The sequence below is a fragment of the Peromyscus californicus genome, unplaced genomic scaffold, assembly GCF_007827085.1.
Source record: "Peromyscus californicus insignis strain IS unplaced genomic scaffold, ASM782708v3 Scaffold_12__1_contigs__length_115047231, whole genome shotgun sequence".
Classification (NCBI taxonomy): Eukaryota; Metazoa; Chordata; class Mammalia; order Rodentia; family Cricetidae; genus Peromyscus; species Peromyscus californicus.
The window spans coordinates 108,690,320-108,717,192 of NW_026294413.1; the positions used below are offsets into that span (position 1 = coordinate 108,690,320).

The 26,873-nt window shown below is 40.5% G+C and overlaps 1 protein-coding gene and 1 non-coding gene across 2 annotated transcripts in view; one reads left to right on the top strand and one right to left on the bottom strand.

Annotated features, from left to right (window-relative positions):
* LOC128106999 (cadherin-related family member 3-like) overlaps positions 1-26,873 on the top strand; it is an 87,514-nt gene that overhangs the window by 41,927 nt on the left and 18,714 nt on the right. Inside the window, exons 5-12 of the mRNA XM_052732359.1 lie at positions 4,734-4,828; positions 8,579-8,686; positions 9,414-9,610; positions 11,325-11,502; positions 15,024-15,186; positions 16,501-16,603; positions 20,393-20,491; positions 26,406-26,638. Of these exons, the coding sequence (XP_052588319.1) occupies positions 4,734-4,828; positions 8,579-8,686; positions 9,414-9,610; positions 11,325-11,502; positions 15,024-15,186; positions 16,501-16,603; positions 20,393-20,491; positions 26,406-26,638 (1,176 nt within the window). The remainder of the gene's footprint in view (positions 1-4,733; positions 4,829-8,578; positions 8,687-9,413; positions 9,611-11,324; positions 11,503-15,023; positions 15,187-16,500; positions 16,604-20,392; positions 20,492-26,405; positions 26,639-26,873) is intronic.
* LOC128108141 (U6 spliceosomal RNA) lies at positions 8,261-8,368 on the bottom strand. Its single transcript, XR_008217348.1, has one exon. It is a non-coding gene; the product is annotated as a U6 spliceosomal RNA (small nuclear RNA).

Genomic DNA, 26,873 nt, shown 5'->3' on the forward strand with positions numbered 1-26,873 from the left:
TTTTTTTCTTTTTGTTTGTTTATTTTTGTTTTTACATTCCAATCAAAGTTTTCCCTCCCTCCCCTCTTCCCGGGTCCTCCCCACTCTCCACCTTCACCCCACCCCATGCACTCTTCCTCCACTGTTTTTCTTTAGATACAGGCAGGCCTCCCATGGATATCAGGCAGCCATGGCCTATCAAGTTGCAGTGAGACTAGGCACCTCCTCTTCTATTAAGGGTGGATGAGCAATTCTGTAGGAGGAATGGGTCTCAAAAGCAGGCAATAGAGTCAGAGATAGCCCCTGCTCCCACTGTTAGGGAGCACATGAAGACGAAGTTACACAACTGTAAAATATATACAGAGGGCCTAGGTCAGACCCATGCAGGCTCCCTGGTTATTGGTTCAGTCTCTGTGAGCCCAGGCTAGTTTGTTCTGTGGGTTTTCTTGTGGTGCCCTTGACACCACTGGGTCCTACAATCCTTCCTCTCCCTCTTCTTCAGGACTCCCGGGAGCTTTACCTAATGGTTGGCTATGTGATAAGATTTTGCACCTCGATAAGCCTCTCCGCCGATGCAGCAATCCAAATCAAACCAAATCAGACCGAATTAGAAAAGCCCCAGTTTAATGGGTAAAGAATTTCCGGGTGATTCCCAGCCCCTCAGAGAGGAGACCGTGATGAGAGACTGGAAGAACCCTGTGTCTGTTTTCTGAATGCATCTTATATACCCTGTAGGAGTGGTCTTGTGCCTCTCTGGGGGAGGAGCTACGTTTGGCGGCCTTTGAAGGGGTGGGTTTGGGGAAAGATGTGGGGAGGGAAGTTGAGGTGGATCTTCCACCAGAACATTCCAAACTCTTTGGATATAGGATGCCAGTGTGCCAGGGGATGACGAGGAGCTCCCACCCAAACAGTGCCGGCCTCTGTATCTGTTTCCATCAGTTGCTAGGTGAAGCCTCTTTGATGACAGTTGGTCTAGGCATCAATCTATGCATATATCATTAAATTTAATAAGAAACCATTTCATTGACCTTTATTTTGCCATTCATGTTTGGTTCTATCCTAGGTTTCTGGGGTATCCAGCTTTGGATGCTGGCCCTCAGGGATCAGCTCCCATGCAGGGTATGGGTCTCCAGTCGGGCCAGTCAAGAGTTGGTCACTCCCACAATTTCTGTGCCATCTTTACCTCAATCTTTTTTTTTCTTTTTAAAGATTTATTGATGTATTATGTATACAGTGCTTTGCTTGCATGAATGCCTGCAGGCCAGAAGAGGGCACCAGATCTCATTATGGATGCTTGTTAGTTGTGGTTCCTCGGAATTGAACTCAGGACCCCTGGAAGAGCAGCCAGTGCTCTTAACCACTGAGCTATCTCTCCACCCCCACCCCCCCACCCCCGCCCTCTTCCCCCAGCACATCTTGTAGGCAGGACAGATTGCAGGACAGATCGATTAAGGATGGTGGTTATGGCTGGGTGGTTTGAGGGGTTGTGTGTTTTTGTTTTTGTCTTTTAACCTTAAGTTTTGAGTTAAAACATTTTCAGATGTTTGAGGGGGAACATCCTCATAAAAGGGTCCTTGTGCTTGCCTTCCGGGGAGGCAGTCCTGAGCAGGTGAATACAACATTTGTGCATACGTTCTATACCGACTGCACCTCCTCTTCCCCCAGCCTTTGCTTGTGGGTTGTTACTACTTCCCTTTACTTTGCTAATTTCTATAGTTAAGTTGGTTTTACTTGAATGATTCATGTTTAGGGAAAGAAAGAAAACCACCCTTAAGTTTTTGTTTCAACTCCTCCTACAAATAAAAACAGTAAATGAAGTGACAGATGTGAAAAAAAAAAAAAGATTTATTTATTTATTATGTATACAGTGCTCTGCTTGCACGTATACCTGCAGGCCAGAAGAGGGCACCAGATCTCATTATGGATGCTTGTGAGCCACCATGGGGCTCCTGGGAATTGTACTCAGGATCTCTGGAAGAGCAGCCAGTGCTCTTAACATTGAGCCAGCTCTCTAGTCCCATCCCTCCCGCCCCCCAGCACATCTTGTAGGCTGGACAGATTGTAGGTTGAAAGGTTTGTTGTTGGGTTAGTGTCCCAGTTCCTCCCCTGGAAGTCTTGTCTGGTTATAGGAGATGGCCAGTTCAGGCTCCATTATCCTCTATTGCTAGGAGTCTTAGCTAGGGTCAACCTCATGGATTCCTGGGAGTTCCCATTGCACTAGGTTTCTAACTCATCCCAGAGATGGCCCCAGAGTCTAGTTGTCTCTCTCAGTACTATCTCACCCTATCCTCCTTCAACCTGATCCCTCCTGTTCCCATCCCCACCCCCTCTTCCAGCCCCTTCCCCATCTATTTCCCCCTCACAGTGAGATTCATGCATCTCTTCCCCACTCAGCCCTCCTTGTTATTTAGCTTTTCTGGGTCTGTGGGTTGTATCATGATTCTCCTTTACTTTATGGCTCATATTCACTTATGAGTGAGTACATACCATGTTTGTCTTTCTGGGTCTGGGTTATTTCACTCAGAATGATCTTTTCTAGTTCCATTCATTTGCCAGCATATTTCCTTAGTCGGTGATTCCACTTAGTGCTGACAGCATGTTCATAGATATAGGACCATCTACTGGAGCATAGGCAGCTTATCAGGGACTCCATTCCTGGAAAAAATATAACTCTCTCCCTCTCTCAGCAACCATCATTTTCCCAAAGCTCCTCAGAAAGGGATGGGACTTTATGAGGTCCTCCACTATCCATGCCAGGATTTTGGCTGGCTTGGTATTGTGCAAGTCTTATGCATGCAGTTTCAGCTTCTCTAAATTTGTATGTGCAATGATGCTCTAACTCTTCCTCAACTTTGGGTCATTCCTAATTCCCTAGCTACTCAGAGAACAAACAGTCATGACCAAGCATTCAAAGGAGATAAAGTGGCTTCTGAATGAGTGCATTCAGGTAGACTGAAGGCTTGCTCCTCTGCTCTACATCTCCTCAGGTCCTGGAGTCTCTCCTCATCCCTTGGAATCTGAGAATGGGGGTACCAGGGCTACTTTGATGGCCAAATAGTTCTCTACATATTTATGCCAATTACAGACAAAATGCTAATAAAAAAGCCCCAGGAAAATGAATATTGTTTGCCTAGCCCCAGAGAATTAATTTCTTGTCACTTAGACTGCATTCCTGTTCAGGGCAGTTTTCTTTTAGGTGGTATTCCTAGTGATTGCCCTGGCTGCTTAGCAACCACCATTTCCAGTCTTCCCTGAACACAAAAAGAGTCACTCATCTCAGCACCATAAGATATTTTGTGAAGAGTACTTTATTTTGTGGAAAATCAACCATACAAAACATGACTTTCCAATATTGATTGTTTGAAAAAAATGTTGACACTCATGTAATACTTAAATTAAATTTGAAATTGCAAATTTTGAGTAGCTACAAACAGAAATGTGGGTGTCTTTTAAAAAATCATGTGCATTTGTATATAGGCAGACAATGTTGGTGAGCCTCTTAGGTCATTTAATTCCCAGCCATCCACTGTCATTCCCTTATAAATCAGGCATCATTATCCCCATGTTTGCCCTAAAAGGAAGTAGGTGATGGATTTGCCTGACATTCTTGAATGCTAATATTCTACATTGTTCTAAAGAAGCAGCAGCAATCTGCTCAGTCTTTTTTAGATGGGTAGGCATGGAAGGTATGAACTGAAATTAGTCAGAATATGGTGATTCATCAGAAAATCAATCAATGTAAAGGTCACTAATTTCTCCAAATGATTTTTAGTCTGCTTTGCAGTCCTTCTGGGTTTAATTTTCTCTACTAAATCATCCCCGGGTATACACAATTATTAAGTCAGAAGCACTTGCTGTAATTAATTCTTGATATTAAGCCTCTTGTGGACTTCTTTTCTCCTGGCTTTTTCTGTAAGTTGATTCTCACCTGTATTAGAACCCTGACCTCATCTGCTCTGTTGGCCAGGAACTTGTCTTAGGGATGCAGGTCAAGACAAGACACTGGAATTTTCCAAGCCTTGGATTTCCTGTTTGTGAAATGGGATGACATCAACACCTATGACTTAGGATGCTGAGACTCCAACGTCAATATACTTGGAGCACTTAGTAAAACAGCTGAAAGGAAGGGAGATGAGGTAAAAAGTCACTGAGGCTATAGAAAACTTGATAAGACACTGTCTGTATCTGAACAGACAAAATCCAATGGGTGGATGCTGAGGATGTTCGATTTCCTTCTTCCCATAGATCCTTGATTCACCTCCAGACCCCAAAGCCAGTGCTCACCATCCATACAGATCATCTCAGTGTTCATTAAACACTTGGCATGGGTTTTCTGATTGAACTCCATTTTCTTTACTTTTAGCTTTGAGTGGGGTGTTATAAGAAATACAGAATGTAGAGACCAGAAAAGATTTTTTTATTAGCATTTAAGAGCATGCTGTCTGATCTGAAGTTAGTCGAACAGAATACAGTTTCATCATCATCATCATCATCATCATCAAAATCATCATTACCACCATCATCAAAATCATCATCATCATCATCACCACCACCATTATCATCGTCATCATCATCATCAGCAGCAGCAGCAGCAGCAACATTTTCTGAGCATCTCTGACATGGGACCTGTGGCTGATGAGTCACACAGAGTACTCGAAGATTTCAGGCTTAGTTCTTAGAGGTTAAGGAACCTCACCAGGGAATCAGTTGTGTCTCTATAATATTTTGTTTTCTCTTTTCTATCCAACAAACAGTACTTCATTTCCCCGGAGAGCTCTGGCTTCATCATTGATAGCACTGGGGCGATTTCCACAGCGTCAGCTTTGGATTTTGAGAGGGGCATGAGAAGGTAATGCTGTGCTGGGTTTTCTCTGGAAATGCTGGTCCTTTGGCTTATAGTTCCGCTTTTGAAAACATTTCTCCTTCTCTGATCTTAGTGTGCTCCTCACATGAAGCCACCCGATACTCATTTGTAATTGTACTGTTGCTGCTTTGGATGTCTGTGAGGACCCTCTCTGTGCCACTTGCTTTCATCATGGTGAAGCATGAAGACTGTTTTGGTAGTTTTATTTGTACCCTGCCATGGAGGTGTGCAGGTTACCTCTCCAGACACCTGTAATGTAGAATTGCTTTCTATTGTAGTAATCAGCATTCTTGAGAAGTTAACACATGGCCACTTCGTTATTTCCTCTGCATCAGCTAAGTGGGTTCCCATCAAGTTAGCATTTTTATTTTTATAATGATTTAATGGCTACCTATTTCAGTTATATATTTTGCATCAAAGTGCTTCATAGGAGAAGGAAGTGAACTCTGAAGGCATTCCAATAAACTTTCTCCTGTCTTTTATAAGTGAGTCTTTGCTATGATGAAAGTTGAGAATGGAAAGTATCCTGAACGGCTTCCTGTACAGCAAAGGCCCAGTCAACGCTAGCTGACCACAGCTCATACATCAGGTCCCACTGAAGGAGACTCAGGCCCACAAATGGACTATCAAGATGAACATCAGTCTCGGGGCCAAGGATGTAGCTCAGTCGTTAGAATGCTTCCCTAGCATACATGGGACCTTGGATTTTGATTCCCAGCACTGCATCAACCAGATGGGTCTATACACATAATCTCACCATCAGGCAGGGGGAGACAGGAAGATCAAAGTTTCAAGATAATCTTTGAATACATAGTGAGTTCAAGGCTAGCCTAGATTACATGAGACTGTCTTAAACCAAAGCCCCAAAGAAAATACCCTCAATATTTATAAGTCTTATGATTTGTTAGAAAATGCAAATTTAAGTTTGGGAAAGAAACATTTTTCTGGGTAAGAGAAAATGAAAGACCTTTTCTTCTTATCTCTGAAATCAGAGGAACCGAGAGTAGAAAACTGAAGCTGATTGCAGAATGAGAGTATTAATGGTCAATTGGCCAAGATGGTCATCTATTCCCATCCCTGTGTGGTCACACCCTCCCTCCCTTCTCTTCTCTCTCCCTCCCCTTCCCTCCCCCTTCCTTCCTTCTTTTCTCCCTCCACCCCCTCCCTCTTTCCTCCCTTCCTTTCCCTGATACACATTTGCTTGGGTTGCTGAGTTGACCTTTACTGAAATAAGGGGGAAATTTTGCATAAAAACTGATTTTTATCAATTCTGTTTCTCTCTTACAATCTTTATTTTGTGTATGAGTGTGAAGTGTGGCAGAGCACACCTGCCACGGTGTACCTGAGGAAGTCTGAGCACAGCATTGTGAAGTTACTTCTCCCCTTCTATCCTTCCTTGAGTTCTAGGGGTCAAGCTCAGGTAGAGACAAGCAATTTACATGCAGAGCCATTGTCAGGGACAAAATCTCTAGTTAGTGGAAAAATGCAGACCCCCATAAGACAGGGAACTAGATCATCTTATAGTCAGGTTGCCTAGCAACAGGACATTGAGGCAGAGCCCTTGACCCTTTCACCCTGTAAACATCCTATACAAACATCCTGTTAGCTTGCCCCACCTTATGCAAATAACAGCTTCTTGCTCCCCCCACCCTGCAGGAACTATATAAACCTTCTTGGAGAAAAATAAAGTTGCACCTTGATCAGAATCTAGACTTGGTGTATTTCCTTGTATCTCCTGTCCTTATCATTCCGTCCTTAGGGTGGTGGAGAACCCGTTGAAGCCCTACAGGCGGGACAAGCCATCTCACTAACACTAATATAATTTTCTAATTGTTAATTTTTAAAATTTAAAAATTCAAAATCCTTTTCTTGAAAGGAGGTATAGGGCTATGAAATAACTTGTTTGAATCCTTATGAAAATATTAGGAAGGCTCATCATGGCTTCACTCTCTATCATCATCATCCAGCCATGAAAGTATTAGGAAGGATCATTGTGGCATTACTCTATCATCATCCAGCCATGAAACATTAGGAAGAATCATCATGGCTTCACTCTCTATCCTTATTCAGCCATGAAAGCATTATGAGGGATCATCATGGCTTCACTCTATCATCATCCAGCCATGAAAGTGTTAGGGGGGATCATTATGGCTTCATTCTCTATCATCATCCAGCCATGAAAGCATTAGGGGGGATCATCATGGTTTCGCTCTCTATCATCCAGTCATGAAAGTATTAGGGGGGATCATCATGGTTTCATTCTCTATCATCATCCTGCCATGAAAGCATTAGGGGGGATCATCATGGCTTCACCATCATCATCATCATCCAGACATGAAAGCATTAGGGGGGATCATCATGGTTTCATTCTCTATCATCATTCAGCCATGAAAGCATTAGGGGGGATCATCATGGCTTCACTCTATCATCATCCAGCCACACCAAAACAAAATCTGAATTTGAGTTATAGTGCTATGAATATTGTCCATACTGTATCCCCATTGTTGTAGTTAAGACTTCTCAGAATTATATTATTATTATTTTGAGACAGTGTCTCACTGTGTATCCTTGGCTGGCCTGGAACTATGCAGACCAGACTTGCCTTTAACTCACAGAGAACAACTTGCCTTTGCCTCTCAAATGCTGGAATTAAGGACATGTGCTACCATTCTTGGCTAGAAATATTTTTTAAAATGTCTTTATTTGTTTAAGTAAAATAGCTTTTTACTTTTTGCTAATACTTTTTCTCATAAGCCATCAACTTCTTGAAAGACAAATTATGAAATAAGAAATTGAGAAGTGGTTACACATTGGTGTGGAGAGGAGAGGGAATTTTGGCATCAACTTTGGTATATCAAGATTTTTTTTTTCCTGAAAAAGAAAGTAGCTCTCTCAATTTGCCTGGAACTAGAGTTTGTTGGGTTCAAATCTGAACACACTGGGAAAGTTAGGAGCTATGATTGCAAGGGGGGGTCACAGACTAGGGATGAGAGCAGTTGTCATTAATAAGGAAAATTTCATTTTCTTCATTTCATTACAGTCATTCCTCAAACCCCCACATAACTTTGGGAAATAAAAACTTGTTAATTGTGTAACAATCCTAATGTTTCTTACAGCGATTAGTTTTTTTTTTTAAAGGCTTCTTCCTTTTTTATTTGTGTGTTTAAGTCTCCCTATGGACTTGAACTCTCTCTTCTCCTGCCTGGAGATGTCATCCTGGATGACAGGATGATGTGTCCCCGACCACACTGGGACACTCCTAACATTTTAACCTCGACATCTGTTAGTCTTTAATAAAAGAAATCAATGTTTAAAGGGCATAAACCCATAGCTATGAATGATTTGTTTGCTACAAAATGCTAAGGAATTTCCATAGCTTCCCCCCCCCCACCTATTTATAGGGAATAACAAACTTAAAAAAATCTTTTTTTAACACTTCATGAATTTCTGTGTCATCCTTGTGCAGGACCCATGCTAACCTCTGTATTGTTCCAGTTTTAGTGTATGTACCGCCAAAGCCAGCACTTGGCAAACTTTAAAAGTTCCTGCCTCTCCTGTCAGGTGATTTGACCCATTTGTTTCTTTACAAAGTGTTAGCCATTTCCAGCTGCTGAAACAACTGATCTTAACCAAAGGGATCAATTGCTGTAGCTGGCCAGTTAAGTCTGCTAGGTTTTGCTTCTGGGGAAGCCTGCTATTTATCATTTAGTTGTGTTTTTGTGCCTGTGCTTCCAGTTTTTCACTGGTCATTAAAGTGGTTGATCCTGGAGGACTGTTTGCTACTGGAAATCTGAAGATTTTCCTCATCAACGTCAACAATAAAGACCCCACTCTTACCTGCAGGTAAAGAAATACAGCATATTATTTGATTTGACCTAGAAAACATGGTCTTTCCTTCCTTCTTTTTCTTCTTTTTAGCTGAGGACAATAGCAAGAATTGTATAAACAACCACATAAGATAAAAGAGTCCAAAGAAAAGTCTTACTTAAAAACTAAAAGCAAAAATAGTTTTAAAGTATAAACTGTATTGAAATTGCAATAAACCGAGGTGTTATTCACGCAGTACATCCTTAATACCCGACTTTCTGGCTTAGCACTTGTTTTTCTTAAGGGAGATTCTAGTCAATGTCATAACCAGGGAATTTATAAAAGCGTTTTGAGGGTCAGCAGCTCTATGAAGGTCGCTCTTACTTGAAGGGTAAGAACACAGTGATCATGCACACAGGTTCTAGAGCAAAAGAAGCTTGTGGTCTAACCCTCTCTCAGCCACCTTCTAAAAGTTACTTAATTTCTTCAGTTCTCAGTTTTCACATATATAAAATGGAGACAGACATGGTCCTTACTTCTTAGGGAAGTGTCTGCTGGCAAGAGTGAGAATCCCGTAATAGGTCTTAGGATTTTATGTAAACTGTAGCTAAGTGATCAGTAAGTGGTTTAGATACTTCTGTCATGAATACAGTTTCCATCATGTCAGCAGTCTATTCAATCTGCTACACCTTTACCAACATACGGTACTGAAATGACAGCACGAGATGAGTGCCACGCTAATAACATTTCCTGTTAAAATAAGCTTATTCAACATTGAAAACGGGATCTTGAGTGTTACCTCCACAAACTCAACTCTGCATCATAAAGTCAATATCACACTGGACGAAGAAATTCCAACTGGGAAGATGATTGCAATGTGCCAGGCAGCTGATGAAGATAACTTGGGAGGTTTAACCTTTGAACTGGAGACAGCGGATGATTATTTTGCAGTAGACAAAGGTAGGTTGAAAACTGTGCTGCCCTAAGTAATTGTATTTCTATTATCTACACACCCAGTTTCTGGAGGGGAGGTAGAAAGACTAAAACCTCATCATGAAACATCTCTTGGACACTTTGGAAATGTCTGCTGAGTAATTCTACAGTGTCAACAACCTACTTACTCTCTCTGCTAATCTGTGTCTCTTCATGACTGTTATGAATATTATTAATTCTGTACTTTATATGCCCTTCTAGCACATATTCTTAGACCTAAGTCAACTCCATTCTACTTCAGGGTCAAATGTTTGTAAGGGAGAACCTGATTTGACTAGTTAGAGCTAGTTTTTTATTTCTTATCCAATCAGGCTTGAGGATAGGGTGCAAATTATGTGGTGTTTAAAGCCAGAGCTGCTGAGTGGAGAAGAACAGTGTTGGGTTATGATTAGCACATATAGAAGTTAGCCATTGAAGCAGATATTGTCATTGTCCTACTCACATCAGCTCAGGGTCTTGTCTGCTTGAGGGATTGCTTGGGATCGGCAGCTTCATTTCCTTTTCTCTCCCACAAGTCCCAGGCTGCACCTGGAGAAAGTCTGCTACTCAGGACTTGGTGTAGAAATCCTTCAGCTATTTTCTCTGCCATAGAACAATTCCCAGTATGAACTACTCCAGCTCAGAGAATTCCTCAGTGAGATGAGGCTATTGTGGCTCTTTTATTGGGAGTGGTTTTTCTCTGTTCCTCTTTCCCACATCACATTGCCCTGGATTGCCTCCCAAATAACCTGCTTACACTCACAGTCTGATCTCAGATTCCTCTTGATCTCTTTTTCGGGGTGTTTCTTTTCTAGTTAACTGATAAGCATCTTCACAGAGCCACTAGTGATTTTTTTTTAAATACTCAAATTGGGTCATATTTATTCTCTGTGAAAAAAATCCTCTCAATTCACTTTTGCACTTGAAATTTGGACCAGATTTCTTACCTTATCACTGAGGTCTTGTTTCTGTGGCCCTTGCCTTGTTCTCAACCACCCATGCCACCCTCCCCCAGCATCCCCTATGCCACCCAGATTCTTTCTTCCTTTGCCTGTGAGCCAGCAGGTAGGCTGTCTGTCTTGAGACTGCTCCCTTGCATGTTCTAAGCACCTGATCATTAGATATTATTATTTGTAAAAAATCATATTATAGCACTCATTTCCATAATAACACCATTTGAACTTTTTGTTTTTCTGCACATGTTGAGCTCTGTCTCCCAGCTTTGAATATAAATTCCATAAATATGGAGATTTTATGTCATCATGCTGAATATAGTAGCTACCATGCTTCCTGCTACATAGATGACACTTGGAAAATGTTTGTTGGATTTAAGTGATGGTTGAGTAATAGCAGTCATGTCCAGCAGTGTCTTCATCTGTGGTTCTCTGTGGGAATCATCTCCCATTTACTGACATTTTCTTCTGCTATGTAACCTTCAAGTCCTAGAATAAAAATTTCTTCTAGAGATCTTCTCTAGTCTCCTAAGCCAAAACAATTTTGTTTTCCTGTCATTAACATAATATGATTAATAGCATATTTCAGTGATAAATAATGTAACAGTATGCATGCACTTTGAGTCAGCCCCTTAATTCTAGTGAACAGCACGTAATTTTTACTCTTTTCTGTAGCTATACATGTAATGAAGTAATTTTGAAAATGACAATCTGGTCCATTCTGAGCAGGATGTGCTGTTTCATTGCAGAGAAAGGGACTGTGGTTACGACTACCCGCCTCGATGTGGAGAAAGCTGGGTTTGCAAGTGTTCTGTCCTTCTCCATTAAGGCATGTGATGGTGACCAGAGGTGTGCAACAATTCCAGTGACTACCTATATTCATGGCATTAATGACAACACGCCCTTCTGTGATCAGTATCTGATTAGGTAAGCAGGCAGCAGGTGAATAAGAAGTCAGAGAAGGCAGGGAGTAGGAAGGACTGTCAGATTTATTGGCTAACTCTGACATAGACTTGATCATCAAGTTGAATCTTAGTTACTCAGAAACGTTCCTCACAAATGGCCTGCTGATCCTGTTCATGACTGGAAGTTGAGTTTCTTTTTTTTTCTTTTATTTGTTTTTTTCAAGACAGGGTTTCTCTGTGTAGTTTTGGTGCCTGCCCTGGATCTCTCTCTGTAGACCAGGCTGTACTTGAACTCATAGAGATCCACCTGGCTTTGCCTCCCGAATGCTGAGATTAAAGGCGTGTGCCACCACTGCCTGGCAGAAAGTTGAGTTTCTAAGATCTGCAAGTGAGATCTGAGATTATAGTGACTCTACTCTTATCATCATTAACTGAAGCCCTTTAGTTTTGCTTTGTAAAATGGGATACCAATAGAACTCTTTGAAGAATGGTTGTGAAGAATTAATGGGTTGATTTTTGGTACTGTTTCAGCATAGTGCTGAGCAGATGCTAATTCATTACGGTTTTTATTATATGCCTGTTAGTATTACCAGATACCCTCCTTACCACTGAGTAGGTTTCTAGTTAAAGATTTTGTTCCTGGGACAAGAGAACGTCTCAGTAAAATGTTTTCCTTGCAAGCACAAGGACCTGAGTTCAATGCCTATGACACACATAAAAACACCAGATGGGGTAGCAAGTTCTCAGCACTGGGGAAGTGGAGACAGGAAATTCCCTGAGGCCCACTGGCCAGGCAGTCTAGCATTCTTAGTAAGTTCAAGACCAGTGAGAGACTCTGTCAAAAAAAAAAAAAAAAAAAGAAAGAAAGAAAAGAAAAGGAAAGAGAAAAGAAAGAAAAGAGCAAAATCCAAACAAAATGGTGGACAGTCTTTGAGGTTGTCCTCTGGCCTTCACATGCATGGACACACATGTGCATGAGTACACACATGGACCCGCATACCCACACAGCACAAACACACAGAGTTTTCGTCCTTGGTTCATACCATAAACTGTATAACTTTCTAAGTAGGAGGATAGTAGGTTTCCATATTCAAATCACTGTAAATGAAAAAAATGATCTGACAGTGTGGGCAAAGTCCTGATGTGAAATATTTCATGCAGGGTCAGGATTTGTTGCCAAGTAAGTGATGAAAAAAAAATCTGAGTTTTAGAACTTTTGGATTTTTATATGGGGATAAGAGGTTTGTATTGTTTCCCATGTGGTTTTTCTGTTCTTCCTTCTCCCCCACTCACCCAGCCATCTGCCTGAGAACCCACCTTTTCTGTTTCTACTATTACCCCTCTCCTTCCTTAAGACCTGCTCTCATGCCTCCCATGACCTGTACCTGCACTCACTCTCCCATATGAGAATCAGAAGCCAGGAGCTTCACATGAGGGAGAATATTTGTCTTTTTGAGACTGGGATACCTCACTTAATATAATAATTTTCACATCAATCTATTTCCCTGAAATTTACATAATTTTATTTTTATTTACAACTGAATAAAATTCCACAATGCATATGTACTACATTTTTACTATTCATCCATTAGTTGATGGACATTGAGGCTGCTTTCATTTTTTAGCTATTGTGATGAGAGCAGCTATAAATCTGGATGTGCAAGTATTTCTGTGGTAGAATATAAAGATCTTTGGGTATAGTTATATTTTCAAGTTTTGAGGCGTTTCCACACTTCTTCACACAGTAGCTATGCTAGTTTACACTTCCTCCAGCAGTGCACAGTGAGTCCTCTTTTTCTCACATTCTCCCCAGCATATGTTAGCATTGTTTTCCTTTGGTATGGTCTTTCTGACTGTGGTGAGATGGAATCTCAAAGCAGTTTTAATTTTCATTCCCCTGGTGGACAAGATGTTTAACAGTTTATAGGCAATATATTGGCCATTTATGCTTCTTCTGTTGAGAACTGTTGGTTCAACTCGTTAGCACATTTATTGATTGGCAAGATTTTTTACACTATTTTTTCAGTTATGTATTCTAGATATAACCTCCTATCTGAAGTATAGCTGGCAAGGACTGACCCCCGCCCTGTAGACTGTTTGCTTTGCTGATGATTTTCTTTGCTGTGCAGAGGATTTTTAATTTCATGTAAAATCCATTTGTCACTTTCATGGGTGGATTCCTGTTCTGTTGGGGTCATACTTAGAAAGTTCTTGTTTGAGCCTCTGTGAGTCTCTTTACATAAGGAAAACTGTCCCTGTGTTCCTTAAACATTACTCCTGAAAAATGAAACTTAGCCTTGCTCCTGCCCCATGTGGACCTGTTTGGGCCCTAGTTACAATTCTCCAGTGGAGATAACAGCGGTATCTAACTTATTTCATTGTTATAAAGAACAAATACAATCTGCATTTGGAATCTATTTAGTACAGAAATTTGCCAATATTTTCTCCTTCTGCTAGCTCCCATTTATTCTCCCAGGAGGATCATGGGTAACCAAGCACCTACTCTAGGCTGTACCGTGCTGCAGCTCTGCTCTCCTGGTTTGCTGTAATGGGACTCTATCTTATCAGGGTCATACAACAAAAAACTTGTAAAGCAGCAATGAATACTTAAACAACTAAAAACCCCACAGAACAAATGCCAAAGGATGTGATTCTAAGCCCTTGGTGCCATGTTTCAGCTGTGGGGAGAAGATCGTGTGGCTTCTGTGGGAGTCAGGGAGGCTTCCTGAAGAAAGAGAACTAGATGTGTCATTGCAGGTCCATAGTATGTAGAAGCTAAAGACTGATCACACTGATCTCAGCAGTGAGATCCAAGATGGATAGATGCACAGGAAGGTGAATAAATCTATTCTGATTATAGAATGGCAAGGACCATCTATCTCTCTTTGTCACGTGTATTTGTTCCTTTCTCATAGCTTTGATTTGCCCAACAGAACAACTTAAGGGAGGAAAGATGGATTTGGGCTCACAGTTCAAATGCATCATGACATGGAAGGCATAGTGGAGCATTACAGTTCATGGAAAGGAAAACATGATGGCCTAGGCTGTTCACATGTGGACAGGGAAGTAGTGCGCAAGGCAGGAATGAGGGGTGGAGTTTCATTTTCCACGGCCTGTCTCTAGTAAACTACATTTTCCAGCTAGACCCTATGTCCTAAAGCCTCCAAGAACAGTCACCAGCAGGGGACCTAGTGTTTGAAACATAAATCTGTGGAGACAATTTTAGAGGCAGACCATATCCACCATCCAGATGTTCCAGAGTACAGTAATCCCAGAGAACGAATTGATTCCTACTGGAGCTTTCTCCAAGGATGTGGTGGCCTTGGTCAATTTTCTTTCCCAAAGAAATGTCCAGCTGGGTGCAGAAAGGAACTTTCTAGGAAATGGTCATCTAAATGATGCTCTAAAGAGGGCCTGTCTGATGCAGGATAAATAGGGCACACATGTAGACTTTATCAAAACTAGTGGATGTTTACAGAGAAAACATCACCTTGTAAGAGAATGCCCACCTAAACTGATTTTTCCTTTTGAACAATTAAACAGGTACACGGGCAAGGAGGAGATTGCAAAAGACACAATCATTGCAAAGCTCACATGCCATGACCTTGACAAGCCTCCTGACACAGTTCATTATGCGCCAATCTCTGGCCCAGTAGGTTCTGGACAACTATTTGAGCAAGTGCCAAATGCTGACAATTTCATCCAGGTGAGCCCCGGTGGCTCTCATTCCAGGGAGCTTTCCCAAAAAAAGGGGTAAGGTTGTGGCCAATTGGAACTATTCTAGAAGGTAACAAAGGGGGAGTCCTGATGCAGCAGAGGAGAACTCTGAGCTCCTCTGCTATCTTCCCAGAAGGCATTTGGGCAAGTTCTTAACTATCTTGTTCCTGCCATCATTTTCTCCATTTTCTAATGAGTATACAGTAATTCACTTCCTATTTAGCTGGGGGAATCAGAAGCTAAACCACATGCTGATTTCCTTAGAGGCAAGTCTCTATGGCAGCAGGTGTGACATTGGCTTGCTCTCCTGGCACTGGGAGTCACTGATGTCAGCTCCTCTTCTAGAGTCAGACTTTCTATTGGCAGAGTAGAAAGACTATAGATTTTTTTTTTCGTTTTCTACACATAATTCTGCCTTAGAAGGAATTCCTCTTCTTAACTCCCAATTTCCATGGCTTTTATTTCAGAGTGACAATATGTGATAACTTTGATAGCTCCTTTTCCCCCATATCACCAGCTACCCTCAACCTACCTATTCCTGCACTTAGCTAGAAATATATGACCGAGAAACCTATAGATAAGCCCCTTATTTCCCTGATCTTAACCCCAAATTTTCTTGTCAAAGTCCACAGCTACAAGGTAAGTTTTTGCATGCATGTGAAGTCTGGAAACTTGGGCACAGAACCAGGAGGCTTACTGGGTTGATATTCATTTCGCAATACAAACCCAAACTGTCACCTTTAAAATGTAGTTTGGATAAAGATGGAGGATTTTTAAGCAGTATTCTAAGACTTGAGCATTCACACAGGCTTGATCTGTAGCTGAGTGAATGCCTTTATCCATCATCTACCTCTAAATGACTTCTGTGTCTGCACGTTTATCACGTATGTATAAATGCCATTTATTATCTCCTGCCATTGTAACAGTGCAGCTAGCATGCCACCTATGAAAACATTTAATTTACATTTACAACTATTTAGCTGTTGATCCTATTAGATTGTAAGATTTACACATATTTCTAAGTGGTTATCATTTGTGAGCTAAAATTTGCTATAGTGCTTGGTTCACAGAGGGCACTCATTGGGTGAAGGCACCTGCCTGGCAATTTGAATTCCATCCCAAGTATCTGCAATATGGAAAGAATGGACTCCTTCAAGTTGTCCTCTTACTGCCATACATAAACTATAGCACATGCCTGTACACACACACACACACACACACACACACACACACACACACACACACGTAAAACGGATTAAAGAAATTTTTATTGTTTTTTTCTGAAATAATGTTGTTCTATAAGGTTACCAAAGAACTGGATTATGAAAACCCAGAGGTGGTTGCAGCAGGACACATTTATGAAATGATGATTTCAGTATTTGATGAACTACATCCATCTCATACAGGTAATCATGATAGACTTTTCAAGCTGGTCAATGTGTTACAAAAATTCATCATATTGGGAGAATGAGATAGACTGATGGAAGTTTCCATCCCTGGGAAAACTTTGCACCTCTTAGTAAGTAGCACTTTAAATAATATACAGTTCTTATATCCTGGTCTGGCTAGAGATCTTGGCATTGGAAAAAGTGAGGGGTGTGGGTTCCAGTCCCAATTTTATATATATATATATAAATACATACATATATACACACACACACATATATATATATATATATGTATATGCATATATTTGTGTAATTCTTTAAGCTAAATAATACCAAATATCCCTGACTTGGAAAGAGCTTGGTATCAGGCAACATGTTGCTCAAACATATAGGTAATTGGATGTTTTAAAAAACATTTTACTTAAATGATATTGCATGACATAAAGTTATTATTGATGCAAATAATGAGCCACTTGTCAAGTTCTATAGCTCATGAACTTGGTGAATGTGCTGGGCATGGCTACTGCTCTCTCACACAAGGTCTTCCCATAACTTGCCCACCATTTTGTGCCAGCCTATGGTAAATGAGTCTTTGGGGCAGTGGGCTTTAGACTGCTTGGTTATAAAATCCTTGGCTCTGTAGATTTAATAGTTGTAGTTTTGCTGATAGTGAAGTACTATTCTTTGGGAGTGCGTGTTTGAATTTGGTGTTAAAGATTTAGGCAGAGCAATTAGAAGTGCAGTGCTAAGTAAACTGCCTGGTGCCTTTTTTTTTGTTACTCTTGTACAAATGAAAACATACATCAAGTTTCCCAAGGGATTGGAACTTGTTCAGTTAATAGTTCCAGTCTTTATTTATTTGTTTGTTTTTGATATAGATTTTTCTGAGAAGAGATATTCTCAGAATTTTCAAGTTACATCTGCCATTAACACTGTATCTCTCATACCTGAAAATCACTGTGATAAAAGTGTCACTGAAGAGTACTGATGGATCAGAAGTTATGGAAGAAAACCCAAGTTAAATAGCAGAAAGGCATTGTCTGACAGGACAGAACCCTGGATAAGGGCGACAGTTGGGTTTCTTCTCTTGTAAGAACTCTGAATCTTTGCTGATGGTTGTCTTGATCATTGGGTTGAGATGGATTCTAAGGGTTGCATCTGAGACAAATAAGGAAGAGTTATTGTCTTTCACGGATGTAGAAAGATGGAATTATAGAAGATGCTTGTTTTTCAACCAAATGAAACTTAACAGTGAACTGTAATCAATACACCCAGGATGCATTCAATCCTTGATTCACTGATATAAGAATTTCAGTGGAGTTGCTGTGATTGACAAGACATGTTCCCCACAGTGTTTGAGCACTTGATTTCCAGATGGTGACACTGTTTTGGGAGGTTTTGGAACTTCTTTGAAGTGGCTCTTGCTGGAGGAAGTGAGTCATTAGTGGTGGGTCATGACATTCATATCTTGATCCTACTTCCTGCTCTTTCTGTTTCCTGATCTGCTGAGACATGAGCAAATGTCCATCACTTCCTCCTGCATACCTTTCCAGATTTAACCAAGAGGTGAAATCCTTTCTCCATTAAGTATCTTCTTCATTCCAGTGATCAGAAATGTTACTAATACAGAGACTAAGTTTAAATGGTGATTTATAGATTTATACAGCTACCTGGAGAAATGCTATGTTGGGGACAGGAACCAAGGCATGACATCTTACCCAGAAGTATTTCTGACTTTTCTTTAATGGTATTGGTAGAGCATCATGAAGAAATCTGTCATACAGCCTAAGAGACCTTTTAGGTATATGCTTTTTTTTCTCATGGCTAAATAACTTTCTCACCTCACCAGATTTGAACCTTTCTTGAACAGGAAAGAAATAAAACATCTTTTTCAGTAACATATCCCCTCTGGTCTTCACACCCCAATATATTCACAGTAATTGCTCATAAAATATGCTTGCAGCATTGCACATTTAGTTCCTTCTGTTTTTATAGGCCAGCTAATTGACATGATTTGGAGTCTTTATGGATGCCATAAAAATCATAGTATGGCAGAGCTGTAATGGTACCTGCTCTTGCACCATGTAAGTGGATTTATTGAAAGAAATGTCCAGGTTTAAAGTAAACCACTTGTTTTTGTAGACTAGCACTCTTTAAACTCTCTTAGGGATCATGGATCCTGGTGAGATTGCGATGAAAGTTGGAGACATTATCCTTGAAGTGCATATAGCAGCATATGCTGGAAGGTGAAGCATGCCATGGAATCTCTGGAGTAAAGGTCATGTAGATCTCAGGTTAAATTTTACTATTTGACCTACATTGCACAGAGTTTTAGGAGGGGTGATATACGAGAATTCTTTTGTCCATGAGTGCTAGAGCTAATCACCTAAGGGAGAAGTCTGGGGAAGACTTACCTGTGGATGCTCAACACACACAGAGCAGGAACCTCAAGAAGTCTTGCCGTAAAAGCCTCTTAATTTTTATTTAATTTAGGACTTTGTGTTTGGCACATTAATATCTCAGAGATGATATTAACAAATATAGCTTGTTCCGGCATCTACTCCTTGAATTTTTTCCTTTGTTGCGTTGGACCATGAACTTTCTTCTGCTCATCTCAGTCTCTTTCCTGTAAAACTGTGGTAGTAATACCAATGTCCCACTTAGTGTTTTGTATACTACATTATAACCTTAATTTAAAATTTTCCTGATTTCAAGTTGTTTCCTCTTGTGTTTTAATACCACAATATTTCTTTTCAACAACTCTCTAATAGGCTACCTTAGCTTGTTAGCCCTAAATACAGAGTTCCTTCTTTTACATGCCATGTGCAAAAATTACAATAAATCCTTTATTATTATTTTTTACTATACTTATTTGATTATATATGTGTGTCATGGTGTAGGATATGCCATAATATGCATGTCAAGGTCAGATACAGCTTACTGGCATATGTTCCCTCCTTCCACCATTTGAGTCTCGGAGACTGAACTCAAGTCAGTAGGCTTGGGATCAGGCATCATTACCTACTGACCAATCTGGCTGGCCAATAGTAACTGCTTTTGTCACCTTTTATCATTTGAAATTCTTTCTTGATCACGATCTCCTTTGACTTTAAATCCACACTGTGTTGTAGGAGATTGACACTGACTAGATTGGCTGATGAGGAAACTGAGCTTCCTAGAAGCTCAACCTAGTTTAAGTGCTTAGAATTTATGTTAATTCCAAGCATTAAACATAGGTTTTCTGAGACTCTTTCCATTTCACCTTCTAGGTTTTAAAGCATAGTGCTGTATAATGTATTATACAGCTCTATGTAGAATGTAATAGGTATAATTATAGTATTATATATTTATGTTATAGTTACATATTTTCTACAAGAGCATTTATCTTTACTGGGGGACAATAAATGTGGCAGTAAGAGTGGAATGCGGTCAGTCACACTGCTTCCACAGTCAGGTAGTAGAGACTGAACAGGAATTGGGCCAGGCTGTAAAACCTTAAGGCTCACTCCCCAGTGACTCACTTCCTTCAAGGAAAATCCTCTACCTACAGGTTCTACAACCTTCCCAAACAGAAGAAAGTCCCGTCAGTTGGGAACTAAGTATTTAAACACACTAGTCTGTGGGGGACATTCCACATTCAAACACCACTGGTCCCCTGAGAACACACACTGTGGGAGCACCAATCATTTGGAAGTATGAGACTCCTACAGTAGCTTCATAATCCTTTGCCAATTCTGTAATTGGAGACACGTTTCAGTTTGTAGAATAAAACAACAAAAAGTTTTAATTTACTGTCCAATTTTACAGTGACTGTGACTATCCTTGTGGAGATTGCTCCTGACAATGATTTCAGTCCCAAATTTCAAGCCTCACATTATGCATTTTCAGTTCCAGAAACATCAGGAGGTAAGAATGTTCTCATTTCTTTAACATTAAAGTGTCCACAAGGAAACACTTACCAGGTCTATACTGAGTGACCAGTGAGTGGAACAGGAGCATGAATATTTACAGAATCGGAGTAGATGTAGGAGTCTGTGGGCATCCATGAATCCTCCTCCTGTGTGTGTGTGTGTGTGTGTGTGTGTGTGTGTGTGTGTGTGTGTGTGTGTGTTGTTAGGGATTGATTCAAACACAGGGTTTCCAGAGCTTTGTGCAAATGTTTATTTTCTCTGGTGATATTCTCAGAGTACCATCCTGGTGATGTACCAAAGGCTACCTAGAGATTTGATGTCAGTTTTAGGTTTTGTTTCTGTGGTGGGCAAATGTACATTATTGACTTTACTTCATTTCTCACTCTTTTTGCTTCCAAAGTATGACAGAATGTCAGCAAGTAGGGACAATGTGGTTATTATTCACACAACACAAATTTCATGAACAACTGGGGTCAAGGTTTTAGGTCCAAAGTCAGTATTATGGCTAAGGTTCTGTCTGTCAGTTCTAAGTTAGATATGAGTTAGGACACACTGGTTAGTCTCATTCTATTTGGAAAATACTGCCGTGGTAATAGTTGTGCCCCTGTCATCTAAGACAAGAACAACACGCTCATTTCTCAGTAACTCTGGATACTGAATCCTCCAGCCTTGACTTCAAGGGACAGAACTGATTGTGCCCTGAAATCAAGTCAAACTGCTTTGTAAGCGCCCCATGTTGTAGCAGAAAGACCACATGTGCAGGGTCAAAGGAAGCAGGCTTCAAGCTTGTTTCTGTACCATGAGTTACAATCTCTGTGTAACTCACATCCCTACGTATCTTTGAGGGTTTAATTTTGTTGTAAGTTCATAAGAACTAATTTTTATAGTATAAAAATTTGGAGTAGTAAATTTTGCTAATTTCTTAATAAATAAAATTAGTTACTTCCTAAAATATAAACTTCCAAAATAAACTACTCATGCTGTTTTGGTATAGAGATACCAGTACTTACTTAACAGAAAGGGTATCTTGGTATATTTATGGGTAAGGTTTTCATTTGTCCGGAAGTACTCCAGAAAAAGAGCCAGGCCATTATTTTTTTAAAACTCGACCCCTTCATTCAGTTTCTGCACTTGAATAGAAAAATCACTACTTTCTTTAAAATGTTGTCTATTGGACCAGGCCACAGAAAAGTTCTGAAATACCTAAAAATATTTGGCTTGGTAAGAGAGTTTTCTTGAGATTTGGAACAATCATTCACCACTTTGTGTTTGAAGACATGCCTCAGCAAACTTCTCTAGTGGTTTGGAGAAAAGCTCAGGATCTGGGCTCTTGGAAGGGGCTGCTGCTGGCAGTACACCAACCGAGGGGGGCGTGGCTTGCAGGCATGCTGCACACAGCATCTTTGAAGTGCTGCAGTCATCTGAGAGACTAAATAATTGCTTCCAAGCCCCAGTTCTCATCTCCTGGCTTTGATGTCCCTGAGCAGATGGCATTCTTTTCTTCAGCTCAGTCCAGTAATGCTCTGCAGAAAACTCCATGACTCCTCCTCCTGTGTGTGTGTGTGTGTGTGTGTGTGTGTGTGTGTGTGTTGTTAGGGATTGATTCAAACACAGGGTTTCCAGAGCTTTGTGCAAACAAATTGTAGTCCAAGTCCTGTGTTTTTGAGTTCCCATCTGTAAAGTAAGGATAACAATTATATCATAGAGCTGAGATGAGGCTTTGTGTATGGCTGACATTCCATGTACGTTGACCACAGTAGATGTTAGTTGTTACATATCAGGAATCTTTACTTATATGTCTGTGTGGGAGTATGCACATGAATGCAGGTGGTCACAGAAGCCAGAGGTGCTAGATTCCCTCAGAGTTAGAGTTATAGGCAGCTGGGAGCCATCAACCACCAGTTTTGACAACCGAATTTGAATCCTCTGCAACAGCACTATGTGCTCTTAACTGCTGAGCCATCTTTCCAGTCACTAGGCTGGATTCTTTTCCCACTGCCAATGGTAGCTATACTGCTGATGTCTCCAAGTGCGGGCAGTTTTCAGTGTGCTAGAACATACTCCTTCCTTTTATTTTCTCTTTTTTTCCAAAACAAAAACCAAAAAATACCCCTTGGTCTTTGTTATAGGTTAAAGGTGGAAAGGCAACCTTGGCAGGTTGCAGCCAAGGGGCACCAGAAAGTCACATCATGCAAGAGAACTAATTGGGGGAATGTGGTGGTATTGTGTTCCCTGAAATATTGTGCATGCTAATAAACTTATCTGGGGTCACAGAACAGAACAGCCACAATATTAAACATAGAGGATAGGCAGTGGTAGCACACGCCTTTAATCCTAGCATTCCAGAGGTAGAAATCCCTCTGGATCTCTGTGAGTTCAAAGCCACGTTGGAAACAGCCAGGCATGGTGACTCATGCCTTTACGGCATGAGGACCAGCAACTAGAGGTTTTTGACTGGTTAAGCATTCAGGCTTTCGAGCAGCAGTTCAGCTGAGAGCCATTGGGATGAAGAAACAGAAGCTTTCAGTCTGAGGAAACAGGATCAGCTGAGGAACTGGTGAGGTGAGGTAGCTGTGGCTTGTTCTGCTTCTCTGATCTTCCAGCATTCACCCCAATAACTGGCCTCAGGTTTGATTTTATTAGTAAGAACTTTTAAGATTCCTGCTACAGGGGAAGGGAAGGAAGAGAGCAGAGACTGGCCTCTCGGGGGAGAAGGGGCAGAGAAAAGAGAAAGGGAAATGGGAGGAGTTTGCCTTTATAAAGGGACTTAGCGCATGTACACAGGGAGTGGCCATAGATGATGACATGTTCTGTCAGGACCCTGAGCAGGCCAGTGTAAGTGCCTGAGTACTAACAAGCACTTGTGCACAGGGAGTGCTCTTAGTGGCTGCAGTTGAAGACCCTGAGGGTAGGCCAGCATAAGTGCCTGAATGCTAACATTCCTTCCTTTTGTTTATTATATAAGGGTGAGAAAATGGGAAGGGGTGGCTGATGAGATGGGATTGAGGATGCTGTGTTCTTGAGACTGCTTCCTGCTGACCTGGGGAAGTTGGCACCTTTGGAGGAACCTGAGAAAGCTGCAATGCTGGCCATGTCCTGGGATAGCTTGCTGTTTCACTTCATTGTCCAGGCTCTGTGGGATTGTCTGGCACCGCTTGGACCTGGCAAGATGCTTAAAGCAAAAGATAATGTTAAGTTTAGGGGGAAATTTTTTTAGGTCCTGGTAATTGAGGAAGGGGAGTCTTAAGACCAGGGAAAGGTGGAGAAATTTAGGTTGTTGATTGACAGTACTTATCTGGAGTGCCTCTGATCCAAGTTGACTCCCTGGAGCATTACATGCATAATGCCTGACTGCTAATAGTCTTCCCTATTAGAGCACACAAGCTGAATGGGATTGAATTGTTGGGATTTTTGTTTGTTTTCTTGTTTTGTGTCACAGTTGTCTTGAATAATTTTCTTTCTTTTATTTTTTATAATACAATTAATTCCATCATTTCTCCTTTCCCTTTCTCTCCAAACTCTCTTATATATTTTTTCTTGCTCTCTTTCAAATTCATGGCCTTTTTTAAATTAATTGCTGTTACATACATACATATATATATATATATATATATATATATATATATATATATATAAACACACATTGAGATATTTACAGAAGAGTCAAAACCTCTGTAGTATCCTTACAGTGTCCTTAGGAGGACATTGAAAGTGTCAAACTACTCTGAACACAAACTCCCCTCAGAATATCAGATGCTAGGTCTATAGACTTTGAGGATGTTTAAATACTGCATTAAGGAGCTGGACATGGTGGGACTCGCCTGTAGTCCCAGCACTTGGGAAGTAGAGGCAGGTGGACCTCTGGGAATTTGAGGCCAGCCTGCTTTCCACGGAGAGGTTCAGGCTCGCTCAAAACAAAACAAAAACTTACATTAATAGAATTTTTTTTCCATGCTGAGTTGATTAGCACAGAGGGCTTAAATATGTCTAGCAGATTACATGAAAATTGTAATGGAGATCTATAATACTTAAAGTAAAAAATTATGATATGTGACTAACTAAAAATCTATGGAGGGAAGTAGGTGTAGGCAAAAGAACTCCTTTATCAGTAGTGACTTAGAAGAAACATGGAAATTGAATCAGCTGGGTTGCAGGTCACAAGGGAAAGTGCATTCCTTTTTCAGTACATTTTGATGAGGTTTGGAAGCATTCAGAGCTCCATAATTACTCTATTTAAAATTCAGCTAAAGATGCTCAAGATAACACTTAGACTTTATTGAAAGGTTAATTTTACACCTTCAGAAGAATACTCTTCCCATTGTATTTAGGCAGGTGTTAAATGTGGAAATGATCCATCATTTTCCATGTCTGCAAGACAGTGATCAGTTTTATTGTATATGCTTCTACATGACCATGTATCCATTGCAATACCCTTTTCTTAAAAATGATGTTCTCGCCGGGCGGTGGTGGCGCACGCCTTTAATCCCAGCACTCGGGAGGCAGAGCCAGGCGGATCTCTGTGAGTTCGAGGCCAGCCTGGACTACCAAGTGAGTTCCAGGAAAGGCGCAAAGCTACACAGAGAAACCCTGTCTCGAAAAACCAAAAAAAAAAAAAAAAAAAAAAAAAAAAAAAAAAAAAAAAAAAAATGATGTTCTCACTCAAGCAATAGATGCTTTTCCTTTTGGAACTGGCATAATAAGAAATCTTCTTTTCTATGAATGTGCTTCTTTTGTTGTTGATATCATAGCTATGTTCGCGGTCTGCTTAATAATTCATTATGAGAGATGAATCTTGATTAAAGGAGGATGCCAGATAAAGAAATAGCCTTTGAGGTTGAAAGTGATGGGGATGGCACATGAAATGCTTTCTTCTTCATCACTGCTCAGTGGAAACACCTGTATACCTCTTGGTGAACTAGGTAATTATACATCAGAGCTTATGATTGAAGAGAGGCCTATAATAACTAATCTGTTGCCATAAGTATGTTATGTAATGAACCCCATAAAAGTTAGAGTAACATAGCAATAAGCGTTTTTTCCAGCTCACACATCTGAGAATTGGACTACCTTTCTGGTCTTGCTCAAACTTGTGAGAGTCAGCTGGTTTTCAGTGCTCTGTCCTGGTTTGGTTGGGATGACTGGGGTAAGGTACTTTGGGCCCTCTCTCATCCTTTCATCCTTAGGCTAAACTGAGTATGTTTCTCTGAGTGAAGAAAGAGGTATAGTCACAACTAGAGTCACTTTCATAGGGCATTTTAACAATCAGGAATGGGGGCTTGGTATGTGGCAAGAGAGAGGCAATCAAATCTCTCAAATGCTTCTCATACTGTTGCCTGCACCAGGTTCACTAAAATCTCATTCATCAAAGCAAGTCACAAGCCAGAGTGCTAGGGTTGCCTGCATGGCTAGTAATGTGAACACAGAAAGGGCAAAGAATTTTGGCATATGAGTTTAACCAATGTTAAATGGTCGTTTTTCTGAGAGATCGCATGTGAATACTAACTGGAAGTATTGTGAGGCCATTTTAATACTTTAATATTTTAAAAATTTAATATTTTAATACTGGCTATAGAATTAGTTGACATAGATTTGAGCCTGACTCTACCACAACTAGGTCTGTGGCCTTGGGAGAGTTAACATAATGCTAAGATGAAGCTAATTATTAGTATTATAAAGTTATTTTAAATTGTTTCATTTGAGTGAAACCAGTGGTCTAAAGTGGCTGAGAATTCTCTGTAAATCTATCTGCCATCATGTGGAGTGTTACTTTTCAAGCAGTCATTATTACCCAAAAGGATTTATGTTATCACTTGGGAAAATTCAGGTTATCATTTGGAAAAGATAAACATGGTAAACCTTCATAGTAATGTATGTACATGAGAAAAATAAACATTGTAAAACATTGGCAGCCTTCTACAAAGTTGGACAAGTGATTGCCATTGATGAGGATCACCCACCAAATTGTCTGACATACAAGATAATCAATGGAGACAACCAGGCTGTACAAAGGTTCTGGATTGACCCTCTTTCTGGAGTGATTGAACTCACCAGTCAGCCAGACTATGAGTCAGTGAGACAATATAACCTCACAGTGCAAGCTGTGGATTGTGACAGAGCCCATCCACAAACTGCAGTGGCCACAGTAAGTAGAAACATGCAGGTTTTCTGTCTATATGACTGAGCAATGTATTAAGTTCTAATTTATCATATTGGGGTGATCAGGTCATAATAGTAGTAGGGAATGGAGAAACTTGTGAATTTCTCCTAGTTCTCAAGTGTTCCATAACTTTTGCATGAATTTATCTTTGGAAGTCTGAATGGGGAAGGAGGAACTGGCTAACTTCTCTCTCTGGTGTGAATGTATTCTCAAAAGCGTA